Source organism: Cygnus olor, chromosome 3 (genome assembly GCF_009769625.2).
Source record: "Cygnus olor isolate bCygOlo1 chromosome 3, bCygOlo1.pri.v2, whole genome shotgun sequence".
NCBI classification, from domain to species: domain Eukaryota; kingdom Metazoa; phylum Chordata; class Aves; order Anseriformes; family Anatidae; genus Cygnus; species Cygnus olor.
In genome coordinates, this window is record NC_049171.1 from 100204114 (window position 1) to 100228583 (window position 24470).

The 24470-nt window shown below is 41.4% G+C and overlaps 1 protein-coding gene across 1 annotated transcript in view; it reads right to left on the reverse strand.

Annotated features, from left to right (window-relative positions):
• Positions 1-837: 837 nt before the first annotated feature.
• TGFB2 (transforming growth factor beta 2) overlaps positions 838-24470 on the reverse strand; it is a 73146-nt gene continuing 49513 nt past the window's right edge. The window contains exons 3-7 of the mRNA XM_040551728.1: positions 9673-9805; positions 9447-9557; positions 6943-7117; positions 6207-6360; positions 838-4339 (exon numbers count right to left, since the gene is read on the reverse strand). Coding sequence (XP_040407662.1) covers positions 4181-4339; positions 6207-6360; positions 6943-7117; positions 9447-9557; positions 9673-9805 — 732 coding nt within the window. The 3' untranslated portion in view covers positions 838-4180. The remainder of the gene's footprint in view (positions 4340-6206; positions 6361-6942; positions 7118-9446; positions 9558-9672; positions 9806-24470) is intronic.

The following is a 24470-nucleotide window of genomic DNA, read 5'->3' on the forward strand; positions in this document are numbered from 1 at the left end:
ACCTCAACTCTTCTTAGATTCACAGGGGTGAGCAGGGGTCTCCAGGGTCTCCAACCAAACCTCCTGCTCAGAGTAGGCACAGCAGGAGCCGGCTGCCTGGAGCCTTGCCCAGATGGTTTTGAGCATCTCCAAGGATGGGGATGTCATGCAACCTGTTCCAGGGCTTGGCCACCTCTAGTGTAAAAATATTTTCCTTACATGGAGCCAGAATTTGCCTTGTTCCAATTTTTCTGTTGCCTTTCCTCCAATACACCATCTCATCCCATTGTAGTCTCTTTTGTCCAATGCACAAAATCAACAGTTTCACTGAGTTCTACTGAAGGACACAGTATTGTGGGACCATTCACTGTACAGGCATCACAGGATGCAGTCAGATCGCCTTCTCAACCCCTGCATCACTACGGGCATACTTTGAGAACTACTGCCAAAGAGAAAAGCCACTGTAACCGGTGCCTACAATAACAGCTGTGCAGAGGGGCACCTTACTGCCTGGGCACGGTTCTGGTGAAGGATCAGGCACAGTGAGGCCGTAGGGTGACACCGCTTCTGCCTGGGGCAGCAGCTGTCTTGTGCACACATGGGACAGTGCTGCTGCTCCGAGCACTGGCTCAGAAGCCACTTGTCTGTAGACCAAGGCATATACAGCAGTTGCTGAGGGGAAAGGAATCCTCAAGGCAGGCGTGATCCACTCTCATCCTGGATGGTTGCTCTTCACCTCACCTGTGCCAGACCACGTCAAGGTCCCTCACACAAAAAGTGCTCGGCACCAATTAAGCTGAGCCTGAGCTGAGGAATTACCTATGCCAGAAGAACATTGCCATATGAACAACACCAGCATATAATTGAAATAATTTATTTACCACTAGAGCACCACAAAAACAGACATACAATGTGTTAAAATACAGAGTAATCGATCACCAAAGTACAACACAGCTGTCCTTTAAGTTCCTTTTTTTTTTTTTCCTTTAAGCCATGCCAACCATACAATTGTATTGTCGCTAAACACATAAAAAATGCTGTCCTAACCCACCCAGCTAAGTGCTACAACCCGCCCCTCCCGACTCCCCACCCCTTACCCTGGCTCCACACAGCTCCTTTGGGTCAGACCTTTCAAGGTGCTGAACATTTCCTGCCAGGTGCTGGGCATCACCAGTGCTCAGGGACTTTGCTGAGACAGCGGCAACTATCTCATGGTAAGGCCTCTGGCAGACAGTCTCTGAACTAGTGCAGTCCCATCTAAAACATCATTCAATGGCGGTGGGGGGATCTACATCAGACCTGAGTGGTATTTGGCCTCACATTACCCCACTCTGTAGAGGGGAACTTCACCCTTGAGTTCTGCACATTGTAGGATCAGGTCTAACATTCTTGGTAATTACAGGGAATACGTGCCTAATAAACCAGAGGGAGGAAAAAAAGTTGTAGGAGCTTTATAATAGAGTATTTCAAATACTATCAGTGCATTTTGAGGAAAAAAGAAGTAAAAAAAAAAAAGTATCTGATCTTGGGGGTAATGCTCTACAGAAATAAGGCTTTATATTTAAATTTAGAGAAAAAAATCCAAACCCAAACCAAAATTTTCAGCTGCGTCCAGCGCAATAGTGAGTACAGTTGGACAAGTACATTATCATGTATTCCACTTTTTCAAGGCTTCAAATCCACTTTGATTTACATTCCCATAGCAGGGAATTGCAAAAAATGTTTTTAAGTTTTTTGAAATGTATTCATCTTTGTCTCCCTTCCTGTCCAACAAAAATACAGGTCTCATACTGAACCTGATAAAACTAATTTTGCTGTTGTATACAGCAAAATCCAGAGTATTTACTACCCTGAGGAGTTTCACTGAGTTCAGTGCATCTTCTCATTGGAGTAAGTCTGGCTCAAGCAAGTGTTAGCAGGACAGATTTTTCACTTGTTCATCTCAACTCACTAAATAAATCAGAAGTCTAACGTACCTCCTCCTCAGCACTGAGTCAGTGGGTGAGATTAGATCATCTGTGGGGCTATGTGTCCATCTAGGCAATAAGCGTAGGCTCTACCAAAGTCCCAAGGAGCGGCAGGTGCAAGCCGCTGTGGTACTTCAGCTTTGCATCAGTGTTCTGCTGAAGTCAAAGAAATTGCACATCTCAAAACTGGAGCTGACAAGATAAAGCTCAGGAACGTTCTCCTGACACTGCTCAGGTCAATGACAGAAAATGTCATTCTAACAGTTTTCAAGCTTTGCCATGCAAAACCCTTCATCACGTGAAATGAACTGAATGCATCACCTTCAGGATTTCTTTTTTTGCCAATTTAAACTTTTTTTAAAATTAGTTGTATGTTATGGATGTTTTTTCAACTCCCTCTACAATATTCAAATGTGTAACAACAACAAAGCCACAGTGACCCCATATTTCTTTTTCCCTTTAAAAAATAAAAATAATAAGAAGTTTTAATGTGAACTCAGTTTAAAAACTCACAAAATCAAGGGTCTGACCCTGCAAATTCTGCTGTGCCGCTGCAGAAGTTAAAGGCAAGCCTCTGTTACCTGGGAGCAGGATCAATCCCACGGACTAACAGCAGGGCAAATCCCTGCTGCGTGTGAGCTCAACACGGACTGCTCCCATGCACGCCCCATGCAAGGGCATCACTGAGGCAGATGCTTCGTACCAGCCTTCTGCACAGCTGTGGATGTCACCCTCTGCAAGGCTTTGCCTTGCCTCAGCCAGGCTGGGACATCTCTTCTTGCAACACCTCGCTCCCTGCCCATCTGTTCAAATGTCTATTGCCAAAAGAAAAAATAAAAATGGGGATGGGCGAGGAGGGAGAGAAGGAGGGGAGGAAAGAGTGCTTTAATCCATCCTTTTTATAAAACAAAAAACCAAATGGAGTCAGGTAGCTTATGTCATAATGATGAACAATATACAAAGCACATGTATAGCAATTATTATAAAACATGTATTTGTAGTGCAAGTCAAAATATAGGGACTCTACTCATACTGGCCAGCTAGAGGGAAACACATGATTCTGAGTGATCAAAAAGAGCCCCAAATTCAAATTCAAACTCATGAGAGCTGACAGTATTACAGAGTACAAAAATATGGTGAAAATTTACACATTACACATAAAGTACTTAATTTTTTAATAGTTTACAAATAGAGATCTACAGATATGTTTCCAATTAAGCTGGCTTTTACTACCCACCTATTGTAATACTCTAGGTATGGTTACATATACCAAAAGAACAAAAAAAATCCCATAGCATAGCTATACAGCAACGTATTAAGGTCTGAAGATTAGACCAGTACATGTTAAATATTTCACTGGTTTACTAAACTGACATTTTAAATCATTTACAGTTAAAAAAAATCTTATAGACTTGTCTTTCAGACTGAAACAGAGTGTCCTTTATTAGTAAGTTATTCAGTATTTAAAACAAGGGTTTGAGACCTTACAAGAAGCCTCTCTAGGCAGCTGGCATGAAAAATAAGGTATTTTAAAGGCAAAGTTTCTCAATAATGTAGTAACTGATTTCTACTTAAATCCAACTAAACTAACCATTACTTCTCAGAATCTTTTGAGCTTGTGTTCCTTTAGGCTTTATATGTATTTCTGGCAGCTTATTTGGTCTCCATTTTGTCCACATTTGCTGGTTCTTTTTTTCCAATGGCAATATGGAAATGTCCATTTGATAGTTTTTACACACAAATAAATAATGCACTGTTAACTCTACAACTAAGAGGAATGGGTAGGATGCCTATTGCGTAACAATACAGAGAGATCAAGTAAGGCACGGGACAGATACAGCAACTCCACTTCATGGGATTTTCCTGTTTTTTTCCTTTCACATAGTAACACTAACAAATTTCTTCCAGTGTTTATTTTTAAAAGGTTTTTTTTTTTCTTTAACTTGCTTCTTGTCTATCTCACACTATGTGTAGGTGAAATGTAAGATAAAGGCCTTCAATGTTTTGCTTCAGATGCCAGTTTTAAAAAACAAAACAAAACAAAAAAAAACTTTCAAACAGTTCAGACTAGTACCGCTTTTTTCTTCTTCTTTTTTTTCCTTTTAACACTGTTGAACCTGGGTTTGCATTTTTCCTTCCTTCCTTCTCACTCTCTCTATCATTTTTCCTTGTTTTTTTTTTTTTTTTTTTTTTTTTTTAAATACACACACATCATGCTGCTTCTGGGGAATCCTTTAGCTGCATTTGCAAGATTTTACAATCATGTTGGACAGTTGTTCAATTTTGGGTGTTTTGCCAATGTAGTAGAGGATGGTGAGAGGTTCTAAATCCTGGGACACGCAGCATGGAGAGGCAGAAGCTTCTGGATTTATGGTGTTATACAAGCTGAGTACCTAGAAGGAGAAAGGAAATAAGAGATTAAGGCAGCTACCTCTGCCTGTCTGACTCTTCAAAGCAAATTCCTTTCTGCATCACTTCCTCCTACAGTGCCTGGGACAAAGCCTAATGTAATCAGTAGGAAGATGCCTAGATTTGAATATTTTTTGCATACTTCTCCATTTCAAACTGGTGTCACAATCTGTCTGAGTTTCCTAACATTTTATCTTCACTGCCTTAAATCTTATAACACATACATGCTTGGAGCCTGACTTGAAAGAATAGCCCTTTAAAGCAACACACATATGGTATTGACAGGTAAGAAAGAAACTAAGTCATCTATATCTCTGTCTTCAGATTGCCATTTATCATTACAGGAGAGGAGAGCCTTTCAACACAAAAGCACTGCTCTTCTCCTCCCTTGCTACTTTTCAATAAATCCACTAATGCCACCCTGCAAGAATTGTGACTCCATCTGCAGTTCCTCCAACTGAGAATCAGCTGTGGTGAAGTTAGTAGCACTGGTGCTTTATGTCACGTTGGATTCATATGCATGGTACTCTGCAAGGGAAGTATGCTGGGTTACCCGCTGATGGTGCACAGGTATTTCCGAGGATGCCATTAATGTGTTAGTTAAACACTAAGTGACCTTTTCCTAGAGCTTCAACACAACATTTGCAACTTAGAGAGACAGAAGACCTGTTCAGGGCAGCAACAACACTAACTACTTTATTAAGCAACCTCTGACTCTTTGGCTAACTTTCCAAACCACATATTTGTGACCATGACAGTTATTCTTCCTCTTTCCTTTAAAAAGAAGTGCTGCTCCAAACTGTGTACTACTCCACACCACTGCAGGAACATACGTACCTTATTAAAACATATTTACCACTGCCAGCTGACATTGCTAGTACTACAATGCCACAGCCAGCAACAGCCATAAAAGTTACCTACACTTGGGTCCATATGCTCAGAAGAACTCACTATCGTGCCTTTACAGACCAAAGGGAAAGCAAGCTGCCCCTTAGACAGGAGGAGTGCTCACTGCTGGCTGACATTGATCTGTTATTTTAAAGAAGGCTTGGAAAAGGTGAGACATCATCCTTAGTATGGTCCTGAGCAGGAAATTCTTACTTTATGGCAACTGTGATGCAAATGTCTGTTTCTTGCATTTACTGTCTAGATATCCTTATTGATAGCTGAGAAGAATGAGCACATCACAGCAGAACACCACTCATCCTAAAACAGTTGGCTAAAATACTAACTCCAAACCCTAAAATAAAAGATCCCATCCCATACACCTATTAGTTCATAATCGTTCCAGACACAAAGTCCTTCCTTCACAAATAAATTTTCAGTGTACAAGAATGAATACATCTTTTGAAGAAGTACAGCTATCCATACATTATCATGAAATTCAGCATGGTAGATTATCAGTAACAATAGAAAATGAAAGAGGCAGGTCATAAAGTAGGTGATAATCAAGTGGTAACACTCAGTGCCATTATCACTCCAATTGTGCCTCCCTTGGTGCCTCTGCTGACAGAGCTCATTGCCACCTTCCACTCATGCTCTTCAATGTCAGGTCCCATTTCAGGCAGCCTTCCAAAGCTACACCATGCTCATAGTCACAAAGAGTATTTGTTATGTCCATACATCATATTGATGACCACATAAAAAAATATATATATCTCTGGATTGATACAGGACTTCTGCTTCAACTCTAGCACAAGGCCACGTGCAGGTCAATATAGGGCCATATTGCATCAGTTACTGAGATAATAAATGGAAGCTTTGGTGTTGGCACTGATGACAGTCCTAGAAACATATTTCACCCTTCCGTTATAAAATAGAAGCTTAAAATTACCAAAAATTTTTACTTACTCTGCTGTGCTGAGTATCTGAGCTCCATAAATATGGGCAGGCTCCTGCACAGAAATTAGCATGATATCCTTTAGGTTCATGAATCCATTTCCAGCCAAGATCCCTCTTGAAGTCAATATAAAGTGGACGCAGGCAGCAATTATCCTGCACATTCCTGGAAAAAAAAAATACAGACAAATGCATTGGTCATAAGAAAGACAACACGGGGAATAAAAATAATCCAGTTGCTTGCCCCTGAATGATTCTTTACAGGCAGGCAAGTCCGAGTCCCAAAAATTCACAACCAAATCACATCCGTTGAAGCTTATACTCTAAATGAAATCAGATGCTTAAGAGAGTGCAGGACTTGCTTATATCAAGCTAATGGTTTGCCTGGAGGATCATTAATGTACTTTTCTCCAGGTCCTACTAAGTCTCCTCTCTGAGTAGGTGAGCACAGTGGAGGTGATCATTTGGCTGTAATTATGGCACTGATGGGCCTGAGAATCTTCCCAGATGGAGCTCAGTCTCTGCTTTCTAAGGTCCTAACCTTCCTCATTGGCCATTGTCTCCACAGGAGTGAAGCACATTAGGCAGACACCCACTGGGCATGGAGACTGAAGGTCTGTGAAAGAGGGGTCACACTTTGTAAAAATGCCTACAGTAAAGAAACGTCTTCTTACATGATAAGCAACTGCATTACAGCTCACAGGCTGGCATGGCTGTGTAAGTATACTAAATATAGATGCATAGTTACCTAAAACAATAGGCAGCATCTAGAGCACGCTTCTTCCGCCGACTGGGCTGTTGCGACTCAAGTCTGTAGGAGGGTAACAACATTAGCAGAAGATGTGGGGTCTTCCCACTGTATTTTTTCCTATTGGACTTTAAAGCTTTCACATCACCACTGGAATATGTGTAGTCATCAATACCTTCAAAAAATACATTTTGGTGATAAACATTGTGTTGCTTTTTTCTTCACAAATTAAATAAACCATCTCTTTAAAAAAATTCCCTCAGAAACTGGACAATGGTGGTGTCAGCTGAGCACGTTTACTGGGGAAGTGGAGGTAAATTTCAACTTGAGATCCCACCTATATACACAACTCTAACACACCTATCCTATCACCCCTCCCACACTCACAGCCATTTAACGGCATTTCAGTACATTTACCATTTACATTTACCATTCATGCTGAAATGAATAATGGAGATGACACATGGGGTTGCTTACCTCACAGGTTGTATCTACATTGCTTAAACTAGTTTCAAATGCCCTAAGCAGTGATGCTTTTGTCAATTCACTTAGGGCAGTATTTCCATCTTTTAACAGCTATGTACCTTTTAAAGCCTAGCAACACCAATAAAGCTGCTCTGGATACCTGTATTTCCCACTGCTTACTTTCATCCCATTAGTTTTCTCCATCACATTTACCTCTTTCTAGTGCTTATAAATTCTTTGTCTCTCATTGCCAGTTTAATTAATTTTGCTAATTTTTCCAAGAAAATCTATTATTCTAACTCCTACTTTTATGTGGACATGGCAAGGACATTGATCAAATCATTTATTCTTAGATCAGGAATCAATGACCTCACATTTTGTGTTTTCTCTTGAAACACTAGCTGCCTTACTAGCTTCTTATCATGGCAATAGGATGGGCAAAAGAACCCAAGGTATTAGTCTTTACCAGGAGTCAACATAGCTCACGTTATGCCTGTTCCTAAAACCTTTCAAAAATTAATCTCCTCTACCAGATAATACTATCTAAAGAGAAGTTATTTTTTTTAACATTTAAAATTACAGTAATCAAATCTCATACTAACATTTTTTTACATACACACAATGGCTTAATTAATATGTACAGGGCATATATATATTTACTTAGAGTAAAAATTCCAATGCAGTGAAACAATGGTTAAATAAACGTAATACTTGATGAGGAATATAGCCAAATCCCTGGAAAACAAATGAACCAAATCATGGTATATTTGAATAAATGAAAGCTGGATAAACAAAATTCGGTTTGGTTCTAATATGGCTTTACTTTAATATGTACTGATTAATGATAACAATAGCATCATTAATTAAATAACATTTCCCTTTTAGAAACTGAAATATGAATGGCTTAAAAACACAAGGGAGCTTATACTTGCTGTCTATCACTTTGTCTACTGTCCATAAGCACATATATCCATAACCCTTACTACACACTATTTTTAATATCCATTCAATCCAATCTTTATTTTTTTAACAATCATTTATGCAAATGATATACATATATAAGTAACAATAAATTGCACGTGCTAGTGATAGCGAGTAGATGTATAGAAATACCCGATGTTAACTAATGTAGTTCCACTGACTTCACCTGAGACTCAACCTTACACTACTGGATGTGGGAGAATATTATACAGGCATGCCATTTCTGTTACTGCAGCCCACATTTCACTGGCACTAAAGCATTGCAACACATTTATTCAGTTTTGGCACCTATTGTTTAGTTCTTTCTGAAGCAACTGATAGCATTGCTTAGAGTAATTTAAATATTACTGATATAACCCCACGCACACACAAAATGGGTAGCTGGAGTTATCTGGTGTGCCCAAACAGCTCTAGGTATGTTTGTGGGTATTTACAAAGACTGGGACACTTTCTACATGAGGAAGGTGTCACTGTAAGCAAACCAACCAACTGTTACCTTACGTATACTTTGGAAATTTGCCATAACAAGTATTGTTTTCTCTAATACACTCATAAAATGCACCATGTTCACACACATCTACTGCAAGCAATTTATGTGCGCCAAATAACATCCTGATTCAACTGTCCAGTAATCTTCTCTATTGAACTGTTACAATGCTAAGATGGACAGCAGTCAAAGGGTTTATATTGAAAGCATTCAATAAGTTTTCTCATGATTACCCAACAGCAGATGGTCTACTGTGCATAAGTCTTTCTTACATTCAAACTGTATGTACATATTTCCAGCACGCATGCTGCAAACTGTAATATAGATATTTAAGGACATCAAAGCTGCGAGCATGGAATGAGATGGCTTCTTATTCATTCCATCTGGTTTTAGAACAGTTCAGCTGTTATAGTTTTACCCTTGTGCCTTCAATGCCATTTTCTACCTGCTGATTCTCAAATGTATAAGTTTTCAATCATTGGAATTCCATTTTAGAGAGGCAATAAGCTCGTTTCCCTCCTCAATTACTAAGTACCACCACATTTTAAAACATAATTTTTTCATTCGTTACCTGCAAATCTTGCTTCAAGCTCCTCACTTTTATTTGGGATGATATAATTATTGGAAGGCACGAAGGTGCAGCACGGGCAATGTAAGCTTATCTTAAATCCAAGGTTCCTGTCTGCAAAACATGAAAGTAAGTGAAATTTGTTTTACATGTGGAATGAGCCTGAACCACTGCTGAGTTAATGGATGAGGACATGGGGCAAGAGTGAAGGCAAAACACTCATTGTCACCTCTGTGATGCAGCCATTCGTGTACAGCCTCAGTGACATCAAAAGACAACCATTCTCCTTCAGCTCTTGTTTTAACTACTTTGCTGTCAATGTAGCGCTGTCCTGGTGATGATAATTCTTTGGATTTTAGAACCTGCAAGAAACAATACATATGTTTGTCTACAAGTTAACATTTATCAGATTTTTATTAAAATGGACCATTGATGTTATAGCAGAAAAAGCTATTACAGTTCAAACCTCTATGCAACAGATGTACATTCAGGCACAGTTTCGGTGTGTTTTGAAACTGAAAGATAACAGTATTTCTTAGTTTCTGCAGAATCTTTATGGTCAATTTCAATGGCAACAACAGAGGTTCAGTAATTTGACTATTTCAGTAAAAGTGCTTGACTAGCGAGGTCTTTTTCACATCTCATTTCCCTTAGGATAGTGCTGCAAATGATACTTGACTTTCAAGACCAAGTAACGCATTCTCATATTTGCTCCCTACTTTACTATCTTCTTTGGGAGTGCTGGGGAAGGAAGGTGATATAAACCCCCCCCAAGGAAATCATCTTATACCCTCATGCAAAACATGCCATCACATATTCCTTCCTAAGAGAAGTCACACAGGAAGACTACACTGAAGACTTGTCCTGTAACACACGTGGTTGGGGATCATAATAACCGGAACATCAAGAGAAGCTGTTTCACCGTTGTTAGTAACACAATGGCTAGAGCATATCCAATGGAGGGGCACCAAGATGATAAAAGGTCTGTTGCACCTCTACTATGAGGAGAGGCAGAGAGAGCTGGGACTGTTCAGTCTGGATAACAGGAGGTATGGGGGGGATCTTATCAATGGGTACAAGTGCCTGAGTGGAGGATGCAAAGATGACAGTACCAGGTTCTTTTCAGTGGTGTCCAATGCCAGGACAAGAGGCAATGGGCACACACTAAAACACAAAAGATTCCATCTAAACATAAGAAAGCATTGCTTTACTGTGAGCTTGATGGAGGACTGACTCAGGTTGCCCAAATTGTGGAGTCCAGCTCCTTGGAGATCTTCAGAAGGCACCTGGACATGGTCCTGGGCAATCTTCACTAAGTGTCCCTGCTTGAGCAGGGCAGAGGTTCAACCAGATGACCTCCAGAGGTCCCTGCCAACCTCACCCAGTCTGTGATTCTGTGACATCTAATGCTGAAGTAGAGTCTGTACAATATAGTCTGCACTTTGAAGGAAGATAATATATTGCTTACCCATAACTAATCTGTACAGTGTTGCCTTATTAATGCTTCCAGCCTTCCTTCTGACTTTCAGTATGGGTTACACATTGAAGAGAAAAAAAATATTGTCCATACAGGTAATCTGGGGGCATGCAGGTTTGAATTGTGGCCACACAAAGATCTGTGCAACAGACAGTTCTGCTTCTGTCCAAACCTGGATGCCAGTTGTGTTTTTATTTGTGTCAAAAGTTTCAGTAAAGCTTGCTACTGAGCATGCAATAAAAATTACCTACACAAAAAAAACCTCAACTCCTCCCCCTCAAGACACAGCAGTGCATGCCTAGAATTTCAAGTGCGGTATTGGGTTTATGTGGCAAGATTTTGGTTGCAGGGGGCTGCAGGGGTGGCATCTGAAAATAGCCCAGAGGCTGCCCCATGTAAGATAAGGGCCAGTTTCAGCCAGCTCCAAAGGGACCCACTGCTGAGCCAAAGAGCCTAGCCAATAAGCGATGTTGTTTGCACCTCTGTGAGAAATATTTAAGAAAAGGGGAAAAAAAACTGCTGCACAACAGCAGCTGGGAGAGCAAGGAGTGAGAAGCAGCCCTGCAGGCCCCAAGATCGGTGCAGCAGGAGGTGCTCCGGGTGCACAACAGCAGTTCTCCTGCAGCCCATGGGTCCCACATGGAGCAGATCTCCATGCTGCAGCCTGTGGAGGAGCCCCCAGTGGAGCAGGTGGATGTGGCCTGGAGGAGGCTGCGGCCCATGGAGAGCCCCCGGGCCGGAGCTGCAGCCCATGGAGAGGAATCCACACAGGAACAGGGGGTCTGGGGGGGAGCTGCCACCTGTGGGGGACCTGTGCTGGAGCAGTTTGCTCCTGACAGATGGACCCCATGGTACAGAGCCATGTTCAAGCAGTGCTTGAAGAGCTGCTGCCTGTGGGCAGCTCATGCAGGCTCAGTTCGGGAAGGACAGCATCCTGTGGGAGGGACCCCACGTGGAGCAGGGGCAGAGAGTGACTGTGAAGGAGCAGCAGAGATGAAGTGTCAGGGACTGACCGCAGCCCCCATTCCTGGTTGCCCTTTGCTACTTGTGGGGAGGACACAGAAAAGAGTGGATGGGGGGAAAAAAGGTGTTTTTAGTTTGCTTTTAGTTTCTTACTGTTCCAGTCTGCTAGTGATAGGAAATAAATTATATTAATCTCCTTTTGTGAGTCTGTTTTGCCCATGATGATAATTGGTGAGTGATCTCCCTGTCCTTATCTAAACCCTTGAGCCCTTTTCATCATATTTTCTCCCCCTTTTCCTTTGAGGGGAGGGAGTGAGAGAGCAGTTGTGTTGAAGATTAGCTGCCCCTCACAGTAAAACCACCACAAATGCTCATATTCTTCCTTGTATCTAAACAACTTGAGTGATTGCTTTTCCATAAACAAGCATAGGCTGCTATTATTTACCTTGCCTCTGAAAACAACTTGGCTTTTGGCTGTTAACAGGTTTCTGTTCCCAGTTATTACTATGTTGATAGTTTTGTGATGCAGGAAGCTGGAATGCCATGCAATGTTAAGTCAACTCCAATCAACATACCACATGATAACATCACTTTGTAACTTCTGGCATGCCAGCAGTTTGAGTTTGTGTATTGTTTTGGGTTCTTACTCTCTTTAACCATCCAAGTCCATTACCAAATGAATAACTGACAGACATGTCTCCCTATTTCCTCAGCCCAGGACAGCCTGATATCTAGCAAACTGCTGGTATAAATCAGTGATGAAACCACATAATATATATGAAGAAAAATATTTCAAAAGAGGTGTGAAATTATGTCATCATAATAAAATTAGGCTTTTCATAATGAAACAGAAAAGCCAGCTTGAAAAGCCCTGATTCTATCCAACACGTAGAAATTCCCTCTTTATTTCAAGGGAGTGCTGTACCTTTTACAGGTAAGCAGTGCAGCTCCTACAATAATGTTTGTCTTATGAGAAAAACAGCAGTAGGATAAGCTCTCTGCCTTCTTTCTGATTTACACACAACACATTTACAGCAGGACAAAGGAAGCAGAAAGACATGAGCAGTTGTTGGTCCCAATCCAGAAAATTACCAAATGTCACTTGTAGGGGATGCTAAGGTCTCCAGTAGAAATTGAGGGCACTCAAACATTCAACACTAAGACTCCTTTTTATGAGGCAGCCTTCAAAGTGTTTGAACAACTGTTTACAGAGAGTCTGGCAGCAGCAAGTGGACTACCATTGCTCAGAAGTGCCAGAGAGATGAGAGCATCTGCAATCAATGCTGGGAAAGTCCCAAAGAAGCACAAACATAACTTTGCCTTTTCTTTGGTCTTTATCAGGTCAACTCAAGTGTTTCTGAGGATGTAATGCAGCTGTCATTCTACAGAGATGTGTTTGGGGGGGGGGGGTCAAATAATACTCAAGAACTTGGCTAATTTCTCTTCCCTTCTGCACAGTCATATCTTTCCACAGACTCCAGAAACTGCATACCTCACAGTTTTGGCAGTGATGTAAGGATCTAAAAGTAAGCAATGTGCCAAAAGTAATCTCTTGCAGTTAACTATAATTGGTCTTAGATGTGTTTTGAAGACTTGGTTGTGCCTTGGTATCCAAAAGAGAATGTCTTTATTCCAGTCTCACTCCTATAAGACGACAAAGTGAAGGATTGGCAATGTGTGTCTGGCATGAAAGACATTTGTAAAATTACAAGAGATCATTACCACACATATTTAACAGTACAGAGAGCATCTATCCTGACCTATGAACTGAATGATAAAAGTGTTTGCAGGTTTCAAAACCGTAGAACACGATGGACAGCATGGATTACAAGAGCCAGATATAATCTATCCTGCAGTATCTAGAGTATCTGAAAGCAAGGCTCCTTTCCACGTGATTTATGCAACACGTTCGGGAAAAAAAAAAAGAATGAAGACGGAGCTAAAAAGTCACAAACTAAGTATAGCGTAAGTAATTTCCGCAACTGACACGATGTATTAAGCAGACACTCGTAATTCTTAAGCAAAAAGCTGTTCAATATGATGAGTACCACACACAATGAAATTAGCAGGTCTACTTCAATCTCAAGCAAAAATGATCTAGCCTCACTGTTCCCATTTTTTCCTTTCTTTTCTGCACTTATCCTTGCAAGTGCAGAAGTAGTAGTTCTAACACAGAGCAAATGGACGATAAAATCCTAGACCCATCAGTCTGTTTCTTCCCCCAAAACCCACCAGATGAACAACTATTCACTTTTCCTATACTGTGTTCCAACTCCATACATGCTAAAGCAGCAACACGATGCACAGTAGTAATTAAAATGGTCTCTCTGAAGGAACCTATCAGAAAGTTTTATAGCTACAATACAGTCTTCAAGTGAGCCTTCCAGAAATTATAATATAAGTATTTTAGGTTCTCTATGCCATCTTCCCCCCTCTTTGGTTGGTTTCTTTGTAGTTTGTACTGCCTTTCTGGTCATACCTTCATCACTCCTTTTCTCCCAACACACCATTCAAGCCCATTCCCACTGAAAAACTTCTCTTTTGGTATTTCTAATAATTTCTTCCTACTAGATCAACTAGCTTAGTTGCAAAAAAGAAAAGTTTTTCCTATGCCTTGTGGCTTCTGTGCTTTAAAGTTCATCTACTTCTTCCAACTATATTGATAGGTCTTAGAAGAGATATTACCTTTATCTATAAACATTGCTTTGCCTATAAACATTGTCTTGCCTTTATGCTTAGCCCATTGCAACCACATCTAACACTACAAAAAATGTTGTTGCACAACTTACATCTGCAGGAGGCCTAAAAGGTGAAAGCCTCTGTTCAACAGTTTTCAGTTCGCATATTCAGTTCATGTATATTAACATAATAGAAGAAAAAAAAACACCAGAGAGAAAGAAGACCGAATTAAACTTCTAGTTCAATCCTTTCTCATTTCCTTCTGGCATCTCATCCAAACACTCCCTCTTAAAGAGGCAGAAGTTTGATATGTCTGTGGATCATGATCTGGACTATTAGGGTTTCTGGGGGTTGGGGGAGTATTGTGCATCATCACCCACATGTAGAAGTGACAGATTCAATCACTTGCACGAGTAAGAGACAGAATTTTCACACATACCACCTTACCCCCCTCAGTTTTCAGCACATGCACAAGTAGCTGACAATGCATAAAAACTGCATGTGTGCAGGTACGAGCATGCACACCTTTACACATGCATGAGTGAAAGCTCAAGACCAACAATCTGAAAAATCAGGTTGCGCAAAATCTCTGCAGCTTCTAAACATGGGGATGTTCTGCCACATATATATCTTTATTCAGTCCCCTTCAAAGGGATTAAGCAACATTGCCTTTTCTATTAAAGGACTACACATAGACATATGACCACATTATGTGAGGATTAGCTGAATAGGTAGATGTGTAACAAAAAGGTTATCCAGCAGACTTCTAGCCTAGTACGCAGAATAATTTTCATTCAGTAGCACTGCTGCAAAATTTAAGAACAATGTTTTTATCTACACTCTTTTTGTACATAGTTCCTCCCTTCCACATGAAAGCAAATACTTAGCCAAAACTCTTCATCAATCTCTACTTGACACAGTAGTGTGCATACTTGAGCCTTGCCTTCTAGCTGTCATTCTATGGGCACTGCTAACCTTCCCCTTGTCTTCTTTTTTCACAGAATCATTCAGGTTGGGAAAGACCTCTAAATCATCTAGTTCAACCTTTTACCTAGTACTGGCAACTCCACCACTAAACCATGCCACTAAGTCCTACATCTACACGTTTCCTGAAGACCTCCAGGGATGGTGACTCAACCACTTCCCTGGGCAGCCCATTCCCATGCCGCACAACCCTTTCAGTAAAGAAGTTTCTCCTAATATCCAAACTGAACCTCCTCTGGTGCAACTTAAGGCCATTTCCCCTTTTCTTATCACTTGGTGCTTGGAAGTAGAGCCCGATCCCTACCTCACTACAACTTCCTTTAAGGTAATTGTAAAGTACAATAAGGTCTCCCCTGAGCGTTCATCCCAGTTCCCTCAGCTGTTCCTCGTAAGACTTGTTCTCTAGACCCTTCACCAGCTTTGTTGCCCTTCTTTGGACATGCTCCAGCACCTCAATGTCCTTCTTGTAGTGAGGGGCTCAAAAACTGAACACAGAATATTTCTATTCTGACCCTTCAAAAAACCCACAGGGAAAAAATATCTCATGAATCTCCATGAAGGATCTCAAGATATCACATACATGCAGCTACTGCCAGCAGCACAAAGAAAAAGAAAATAGTGAATATATGAATAATGCAGGTAATCGCAGGAAAGGTTTTATGAAGCAGCCAGCCAGATGCAAACAAACCATTGCTCTTGCTTGTACAGTGACATGTTTAGGAAGCCCTCTTGGAGATCTCAGTGATGACAGCCTTTACATGCCACCCTCATGTGAGACCTGCCAGATTTCTGGTATTTTATAAATCCCATTGAAATCTTTTGCTCTTCATTGGTTCTGGGCTGTTCTGCCCAGTCCTCAAAGGGAGACTCTGCTCTGCTGGCAAGGATTTCCATTGGCAATCCTCCTCATTTGTTAGAGGAGGCTGGACCCTGATGCTACCTTGGAAGCATATCCCAAATCACCATAACCAGCCATTCAGTGGTGAAATGGCTTAATTTTGTCATAAACTGGCTGCAGAAGAATCACAAACATGTCTCCAAAAAAGAGTGACCTCTACAGTACTTCTGCCAACTGCTCTGCTGGTTTTTCAACCAACCGGAGAGCATAAACTGATACACTTTAAAAATAAAAAAAGTATCTTGTAGCTGAAATCTTCACTAAAATACTGGAGGATAAAAACTGTTTACTTATATGCACACATTTATCCTCCTAAGTAACTATCACACAGTTCCGAGTATATAAATAAGGACAGGGATTGTCTTAGGCTGTATTTTATAAACTGCAAAGTATACTGAGAACACTATAATTCATGATAACAAAAAAAGCAGAATGTTTTCAAAATTAGTAGAAACACGGCTTCTTTAAAAATGGGGCATATCAGAGGCTGATCTCAGCAGAGTACCAGTGTTTGGTGTCAGTGTAATTATATCAGTTCAAAACCAGAAAACCTCCAAAACCCAGGACTCTGTTAATAGAAAAGCAATCATTTTGCTCAATTTTTCCTTTGCCTACTCCTGTTCTCATTTATATACACAGCTAAAGTAGGGGATAACTCAATGAGCACATTAGTGCATGTGTTTTAAACAATAACTGCTCAGAGCAGACACCAGAAGAGCCTGTCTTCATGACTCATTACACACATAAAAGGAAAAAGTTCAACAGAAACACAAGCTGGTTCTTTCAAATAACTCCACAACAGCAACTTGCTTAGTTTATTTCAGGTTTGATGGCCTGGCCAGTAGCTACTCCTATTCCCCCATAGCTACCACAAGCAGATGCAAAAGAATAGGAAAATTACAATTAAGTATAATTTACAGTGGAACAGTTCTGGCTAATAAATTCATCACCTCACTGAAACCAAGCAAACAAACAGCTGAATGTGATCCAGTTGTGATGATACACAGACCGATGCATCAATTGCATATACCCGCTGCAGCCAAGAAAACCCTACTCACAAATCAAAGGCCAAGCTTCAGCAGCAAGGGCATTTTATAGCTAGGTTTGAGAATTATAGTCAGCAACTGTTTGAAAATATTTTTGGTGACTCATGGTTTCTTAAAACAAGTTGATGAACTTTCAAAACATAATAATAAGATTGTACGGTCACCTAAAAATATCTATTGTGTCTGCTGTGTTGCCCTGGTACTTCGGGTGGTGGTCACTGCTGTCAGACAGTGTGGGATCTGCCATCACCGAGGAACAGTAAAGATGGTATTATCTTGTAAAAACCTGCTATTAATCTGGTTTTCCTCTCAATTTATTCTGAACTGTCTGATCTCCTCCCTCCAGATGCTGTTGGCTCCCTGATAACTTCCTTCCTTCCCTTCTCTCCTCTGTCATTTCAGACTTCTGTGATGTTCTTGTATTACAACATCTTGGCAGACTCACTAATCTTTCTCTTACTTATCATCATTACCCATGGTTTCCATTGGAACTTCAAGGGCCTTTTACAATAATGGAAATAACCTGACATGTACTTGTGAGCTCAAAGTAAATAAGTCCAAACAATGAGATCCAGTGGTAAATGATGTGCTAATGATGGTTAATATCAGAGCAGAGAGAAATTTTGCTATGTAGAACATCGTGGCTGAAAACTGCCATCTAAAATAATCTCTTCTGGACTAGCAGAATACTGCAGGGGACTCCAGCCTAATCCCATGCAGCATGATGACTGGATTCCCAAGGTCTGCATATGCAGCTGCTTGTGGTTTCCAAATTCTTACATACTATTCACTCTACTGAAAGAATAATTTGCTGCCTCAGTCCAGATTTCAAAGGTCTCCTCAGACAGCTCTCATGGACTTCATCCAGCACCTTGTTTCAAAGCTTAAAGTTAAAAAATGGCAATGCTAATTCTCAGTCCTTTCTCACTCCCTTGTTGAGTTCAAGGTCTTGGACACCAGGATAAGCAAACCTTTAATTCTGCTGCAAACCACTACAATCTCTCCTATCCAGTTTCTTACTTATTATACGTGGAAACATGTTGTAAAGTGCCAAAACCTCCATATAACACATTTTGCCACTTAACTGGGAGTCTACCAGCTATCGTAATCTTAGTTTTTTTCTTATCACCACTAGTGCAAGAAACCAACTGTATTTTTTTCAAAAATTCTCATTGTAAACTTACACTATTTTCATAACCACTTTTGCAGAAGAGTAATTCAGATTCTGCCTTCAGTGTGATGCAGCTAAAAGGGGTTCACAGCCCCCCTGCTTATCAGTGGAAGCCTTTCCATTACTTGCAAAGGTCTCCGAATCAGGCTCAAAATGAGGGCAGAGTCTTTAGAGACTAGTATATGAGATGCAGAGTTCCTGCCAAAATACAAAGGTATGGAGTACTTGCCAAAGTCTTAAAAAAAAGCCATAGCTCTATGATCCATCTGCTCAGAACTTGCCAAACACGTTCTTCATGCAAACTTGCAAATAAAAAGAACATATTGCACACATAACCCAATCCCTTTTATATCTGGATGGGCTACAGCTGCAGCAGGATTCCCTTACAGTGTCAGCTGCTACTCGCTTAAAGGTAAAAGAAGGTGAAGTGTGAGGGGGTAAAGAGATGAGCTGCTTAAGCAGGTCAGAAAAGAAAGGGAAATGATGTATGTCAGGGATTCACTGTGGCTGTTTCATTGCATCACTGTGGTGAGCCTCATGGAAGATGATGGAGTCTGAGAAGGGATTTCCTCTCCATTCGTTCCCCAAGCAGGGCCTTCCTCCCGTTGCCGAAGATATATCTGCAGTGCTTGCTGGGGCCCCCTGTGGCTGCTCTGCTTGATTTACGTTTAAGCAGGCAGGAAGACTCTGTGTTGTGTAAGTGATAAACAAGAACGGAGGGTCTGGGGTCCTTCTCCTGGAAGATTTTGAAATATTGACTGCAATTTCCTGCCGTTTAGAAGATTTTAAGATAGCTCCTAAAAAAGATTTTATATAAAATAAAGCAAAACAAGAAATCCTGTAAACTTATCTAGCGTTTAGCTTTAACTTGCCAGAGGCACATTATGTTTTATTAAAATATCAACAAAGAGGAGCCAAAGTCAACAAAAACAGAGAGGGTTCTCCTGTCTCCTAGCCAAGCTCCCTACGTCCTTGCAGGGTACTCCTGTATTCATCCGCCTTCTAAGCTCAGGTCTCCCAACTCCTTCATCTGTCCTGTCTCTGATTGCCACATTTCATGTTCACATGCATTTCATCACGAAATTTTGGCATTAAAGTTTGTTTGCTGTTTTAATATTTGGACTTACTACTTTTTCTAAGATGCTGTCTTCTTTCACACGTCACTCCTCTTTCTTCCCTTCCTCTTGCCTGAATTGTTTTTCTTCCATCACAGTTCTTATGATTTGCTCTTCTCACCACCTACAGACTTCCACCCAAACCACTCCCATCCTCCATTTTCTTCCCTCATCTATTCTTCTTCATACAGGCTTCTCTCCTACAAAGCTGCACGTTATTTTCCTTTACCTCTCCTTCACAGCTTTTATTCGTTACTGGACAAGGAAGCAGGGCATAAGGAAGCCCAGAGTCCTTTTGTTGTCTCATCACACATGAGTGATACGGAATTGTTTCTGGGGTCTATTTGCTGAGGGCCTGTCATTTGCTCTTAAGTCGGAAAAGACTCTATAACACAGTCTTCTTTTTTTCGGACCCAAGAGTTGCTCTTTCTCACCTCTTGCAGCCATTTCTGTTCTCTAGCTAGCCCTCAGGTGAACTGTCTGGAAACAAAGCTTCCCAGCTTTCCTCAACACCTTCCTCACCTCCAGTGGGCCTCTTAGCACCAATATGATATTCCCCAGCCCAGTAATTATTAAGCTGCAGTATTTGGTTCAAACTTGTTTGCGTCTCAGCCTAACGTGCATCTGGTTTCCCTGCACAACTGCAGCCCGAAGAGCAAGAACCCAAATTCAGAGGCTTGTCTCTGACCTGTGTCCTACATTCCCCATAATATACACACACCACAAACTGTAATAAATCTATCAGCTCTGCGTCCTACATTGCTGTCAGGTCAAGTTCGGAGTATGCGCCAGCTCATGCCAGTAGCTAATGGGGTATTATATACTTCAAGTTGTCTTCAATAACTGCTCTGTTCTGGCAAGAGCTAGCTGCATCCAAGATAAGTCTCAAATGGCAAAGAATATGATGCCCCAGTAAATACTTCCTTTCACCCACGCTCGCAGATTATTTGCCGAAGGTACTCTACACAGTCTCAAATGTAGCAAGTATTTTGTAGGGGATACAGTATTCAGAACAACAAAAAATAAATAAAAAAAAAGGATTCTGGAACAAAGAGAAAGCAGCAATTTGACTGAAATATGCTGCAAGTTAACTTCCTCTGATCCTCTGGTCTTCAGTTGCTGGGGGGCCAGGGAGGGCTGGTAGAGCCAAAAGTTATTAGGTCCACACTATACACTGAGTTTGGCACTTCAAAGAGCACTGCACATTTGCCATTTAACCATAACCTTTCAACCTTTCATATTGCAAGAGTCTGGTTTCAGGACAGCAATACATAAATTGTGGTATCCAAATACTTGAGTTGTGGATCACAGCAACAGCAGTCAATTGGAACCAAATGCCCCAGGTGATGTGTGTAACACAGGCGTCCCATACCAGCTGAGTGCCACAAACACTTCTTCCTGGGATTTTGTTCCATGGCACTAGAGACAGCACTTTTGGGAAGGAAAAAAAAAAAAAAAGCAAGCAGGGCCCCTCTGCTCTTGATTATACTGAGATCAATCTAGAGTAGCTCTACTGCAGCCAGTGTAAATTGCCTCAGATTTGCACCACTGAGATCTGGCCCAAATCTATAGCAGCTCACTTTAAACATATTCCCTAACTGAAAAACAAGACAAAACACTGTCTGAACTGAAAGCATTTGAAAGACTGATTGTGGTTTAAATTTAAATCTGACTCATAATGGGGTAATATGTTCCACAGCATCTTTCTTCTTATACCTCCAAGCAAGGAGAGAAATCCTTAAACAAAACAGGTTAGACACTGTGTGGAGGGTATTCACTTCTTACTAGACCCCATGTGAGTGCCATGGGAGTCCTTGGCATGGACGGGACCATCCCCAACACAGAGAGACCAAAGGTCTGCTCCCACTTGCTTGCTCATCATAACCTGGGCTTTAGCCTGGTGCTGTACATTTATTTGCTTGGACACTTCATGCAGTACATCCCCTCATCCACCAACCACCAGCTACCCACATACACAGTAGCGTCAGATAACGACAATGCTAAAATCCAGTGCTTTAGCTGCATTTTTGTGATGCTTTATGATGTGTTACCAAAACATGGCACTGCTTCCATAGGAAGCAATTATTACTTGTTATTGTTTGACCGTCTGTACATAATAAAACTACCTCAAAAACAATACCACAATGCTCCCTGAACAACTACTTTTTACCCCGCAAGGGTTTTCGCTTGTCCAGCTTTGCGGTGGTGCCTATTTATTTTTTGGAATGCTTATTCATAAAAGGCAATTTTTTTTCTGAAGGGTGCGGGGACTCTATTCATAAATACATAAGCACCTTAATAAAAGAAAGATGTGATGAAGTCTTCAAAGCAGGGAAGAAAACTGATGAACAAAGACATTCCCATAACAACCAAGCTTTATCTGATCAAATTCCAATAAAGCCTGCATTTGGCATAAATCTTTAAAAACATAGCAAGGGCCACTGGAGGATGCTAAAGCTTTTTTATTTAATATTACTCTTTCTCCCTCCCCCAAGAGTACTTTATCCCCTTAATATTTTCTGAAGTCTTGGTGCACATTAAGAAGTGCATCATGAAACCACAGTGCAGTGGAGAAGCATGGGAGAGCACTGGCTGCCCCTGAGGTTACACTACTTCCCCTCCTTCCCTCCAGCTTCCCACTCTCCAACGTGCTGATAGCTCAGTGGCACCATGAGCGGATTAACCCTTACTTTCCAGCAGAAGAAATAACAGAAAAGATAGTGCCTTTAAATAACTTAATTCTTTATGGCTTCACTTAACTAGAGCCAAGAAAAGACAGAAGATTTTATACCAACATTATGAAAGAAGCTTAATTCCCACTTCTATGAGCTTTATGTTTTTTTTTCTACCTTAAAACTACTTAATTTGTGCACTGCATTTCCCCTCTGCACAGGAACACACAGATGTGACCGACTAATCCTCAAATACCCAGAAAAGTATTTTGGGTGAAAAAAAGACATTAAAGAAACTGCTTCTGCTCTCGGGGATTACCACTCACCCCCTGGCTCCAGCAGACTATTTGAAAGTTTGAAAGCTGGCAGCAAGATGCAGCACGTTTCACTGTGCTCTCTGAGCCTTGCCAAGCATCTTGAGAGCAGAGGCACAAGTTGAACAGAGGAAAACCAGCACTGCATGGGACTTTGCAAAGGGACTTAACTTAAATCCCATTAATTCCCTGGATACACTCCCCTGTGATCAGTGAGGCTACCTGAGAAACCAGCTTAGACTTCAAAGCCTGCAAACACCACGGAAGAACCATGAACATGTGGCCAGGGAGCTACCCAGCTCAGCAGAGTCCATGGACCTGAGTGGCAGGATGTGTCCAGGGCACCTCCAGAAGAATTCATCTCCAGGACCTACTGCCCAGGTGCAGCTGGCTTGGCCAGTGGATAAACAAACACTTGCTCCCAAAACAAACATATCAGGGTCCTCTCTGTTCTGACCTTACCGCTGTGGGTAGGGACAGGATCCTGCTGTTCCTGCTCTGGGGCTAGGAGCAAGGGGCCATGGCTCTGGCTCACCATGCCAAGGAGCCCCAGACTGCCTTCCTGGAGTCAGCGCAAATAAGGGCTGCAGGAAAACACAGAGTCCTTCTCTGATGTGGTTTGGAAAAAGGAGCCAAGTGGAGCCGGAGGAAAGATTAGCTGAAAAGGTGCAGTCTTGCATTTCTTTCTCATTTTAAGGGTAGACCTGTAAGGTCAGAGGACCACACAAAGAAAGAATCAGGAGGAGAAACAAAATATTTATATTCTGCTTGCTTGATTTTTCTATGTTCCCTGCATGTCTGTCTCTAACTGTTCCTAAAATAGTCCTTCAGAGCAGTATTGTCCTTTCTGCATCACTCGTGTGTACGCTGCTACTAAACTACCACTGGACAAAAGTGGATTGCTCTAGGAGACCTGCCTGTGGTCAGGGGCGTCTGCTTTTCCACTGAATCACAGCAAGAGAGCTCTTCCTCTCCCCAGGAGACTTTTGCCCCTCTCTTTCTGCTTGACTGAGAAAGAGGCGAAGACACAGCAACAACCATTCCCTGAAACTACAGGTATGAGAGGAATTTGAAAAACCCTCATCAAGAAGATCTCCTCGGCAAAGCAAAACACTAGAACAGTAGGCAACCCGAAACTTGGTGGGAGAAAAGAAAGAAAGAAAGAAAAAAAAAAAAGCTAATAATTAAACATTGCTTATGCAAGACAAAAAACCACATTGTTGCTTCTGGGCACAACAGCCCTGGCAAGCCCAGCACTATCTCACAAGACAGGAAGCAGTGCTAATGCATGTAGAAGGAGGAGAAGCTGCACTTGCCAAACCTACCAGCAATCTCCTTTGCAAGGCTCTCTCTCCATGCATGGCTTTTCAAGCTTCAAGTAAATATACCTGAGAAAGTTTCCAGCCCCTACAGAATATATTTGCCTCTCCCACTTCCAATTAAATGCACATCTTCCTCATTCTCTGTTACCCCCCATGTTTGTTCCCTCCTCCACTGTTTGACACCCCTATCACTACACAATCCTGAAGCTCCTCTAGCTGCACTATGGCACCAATGCCTCCTAGTCATCCTTCCCTGCCTTCAGCTCCTTGTTCTACTCTATAAAGTTGACATTTTTAGTTTTAGGATGCTTCTATAGCATTGTCCTGCAACACCTCCTCCTCTCCAACTTCTCCTTCCATTTGCTTGTTGTTAAACACTGCATAGT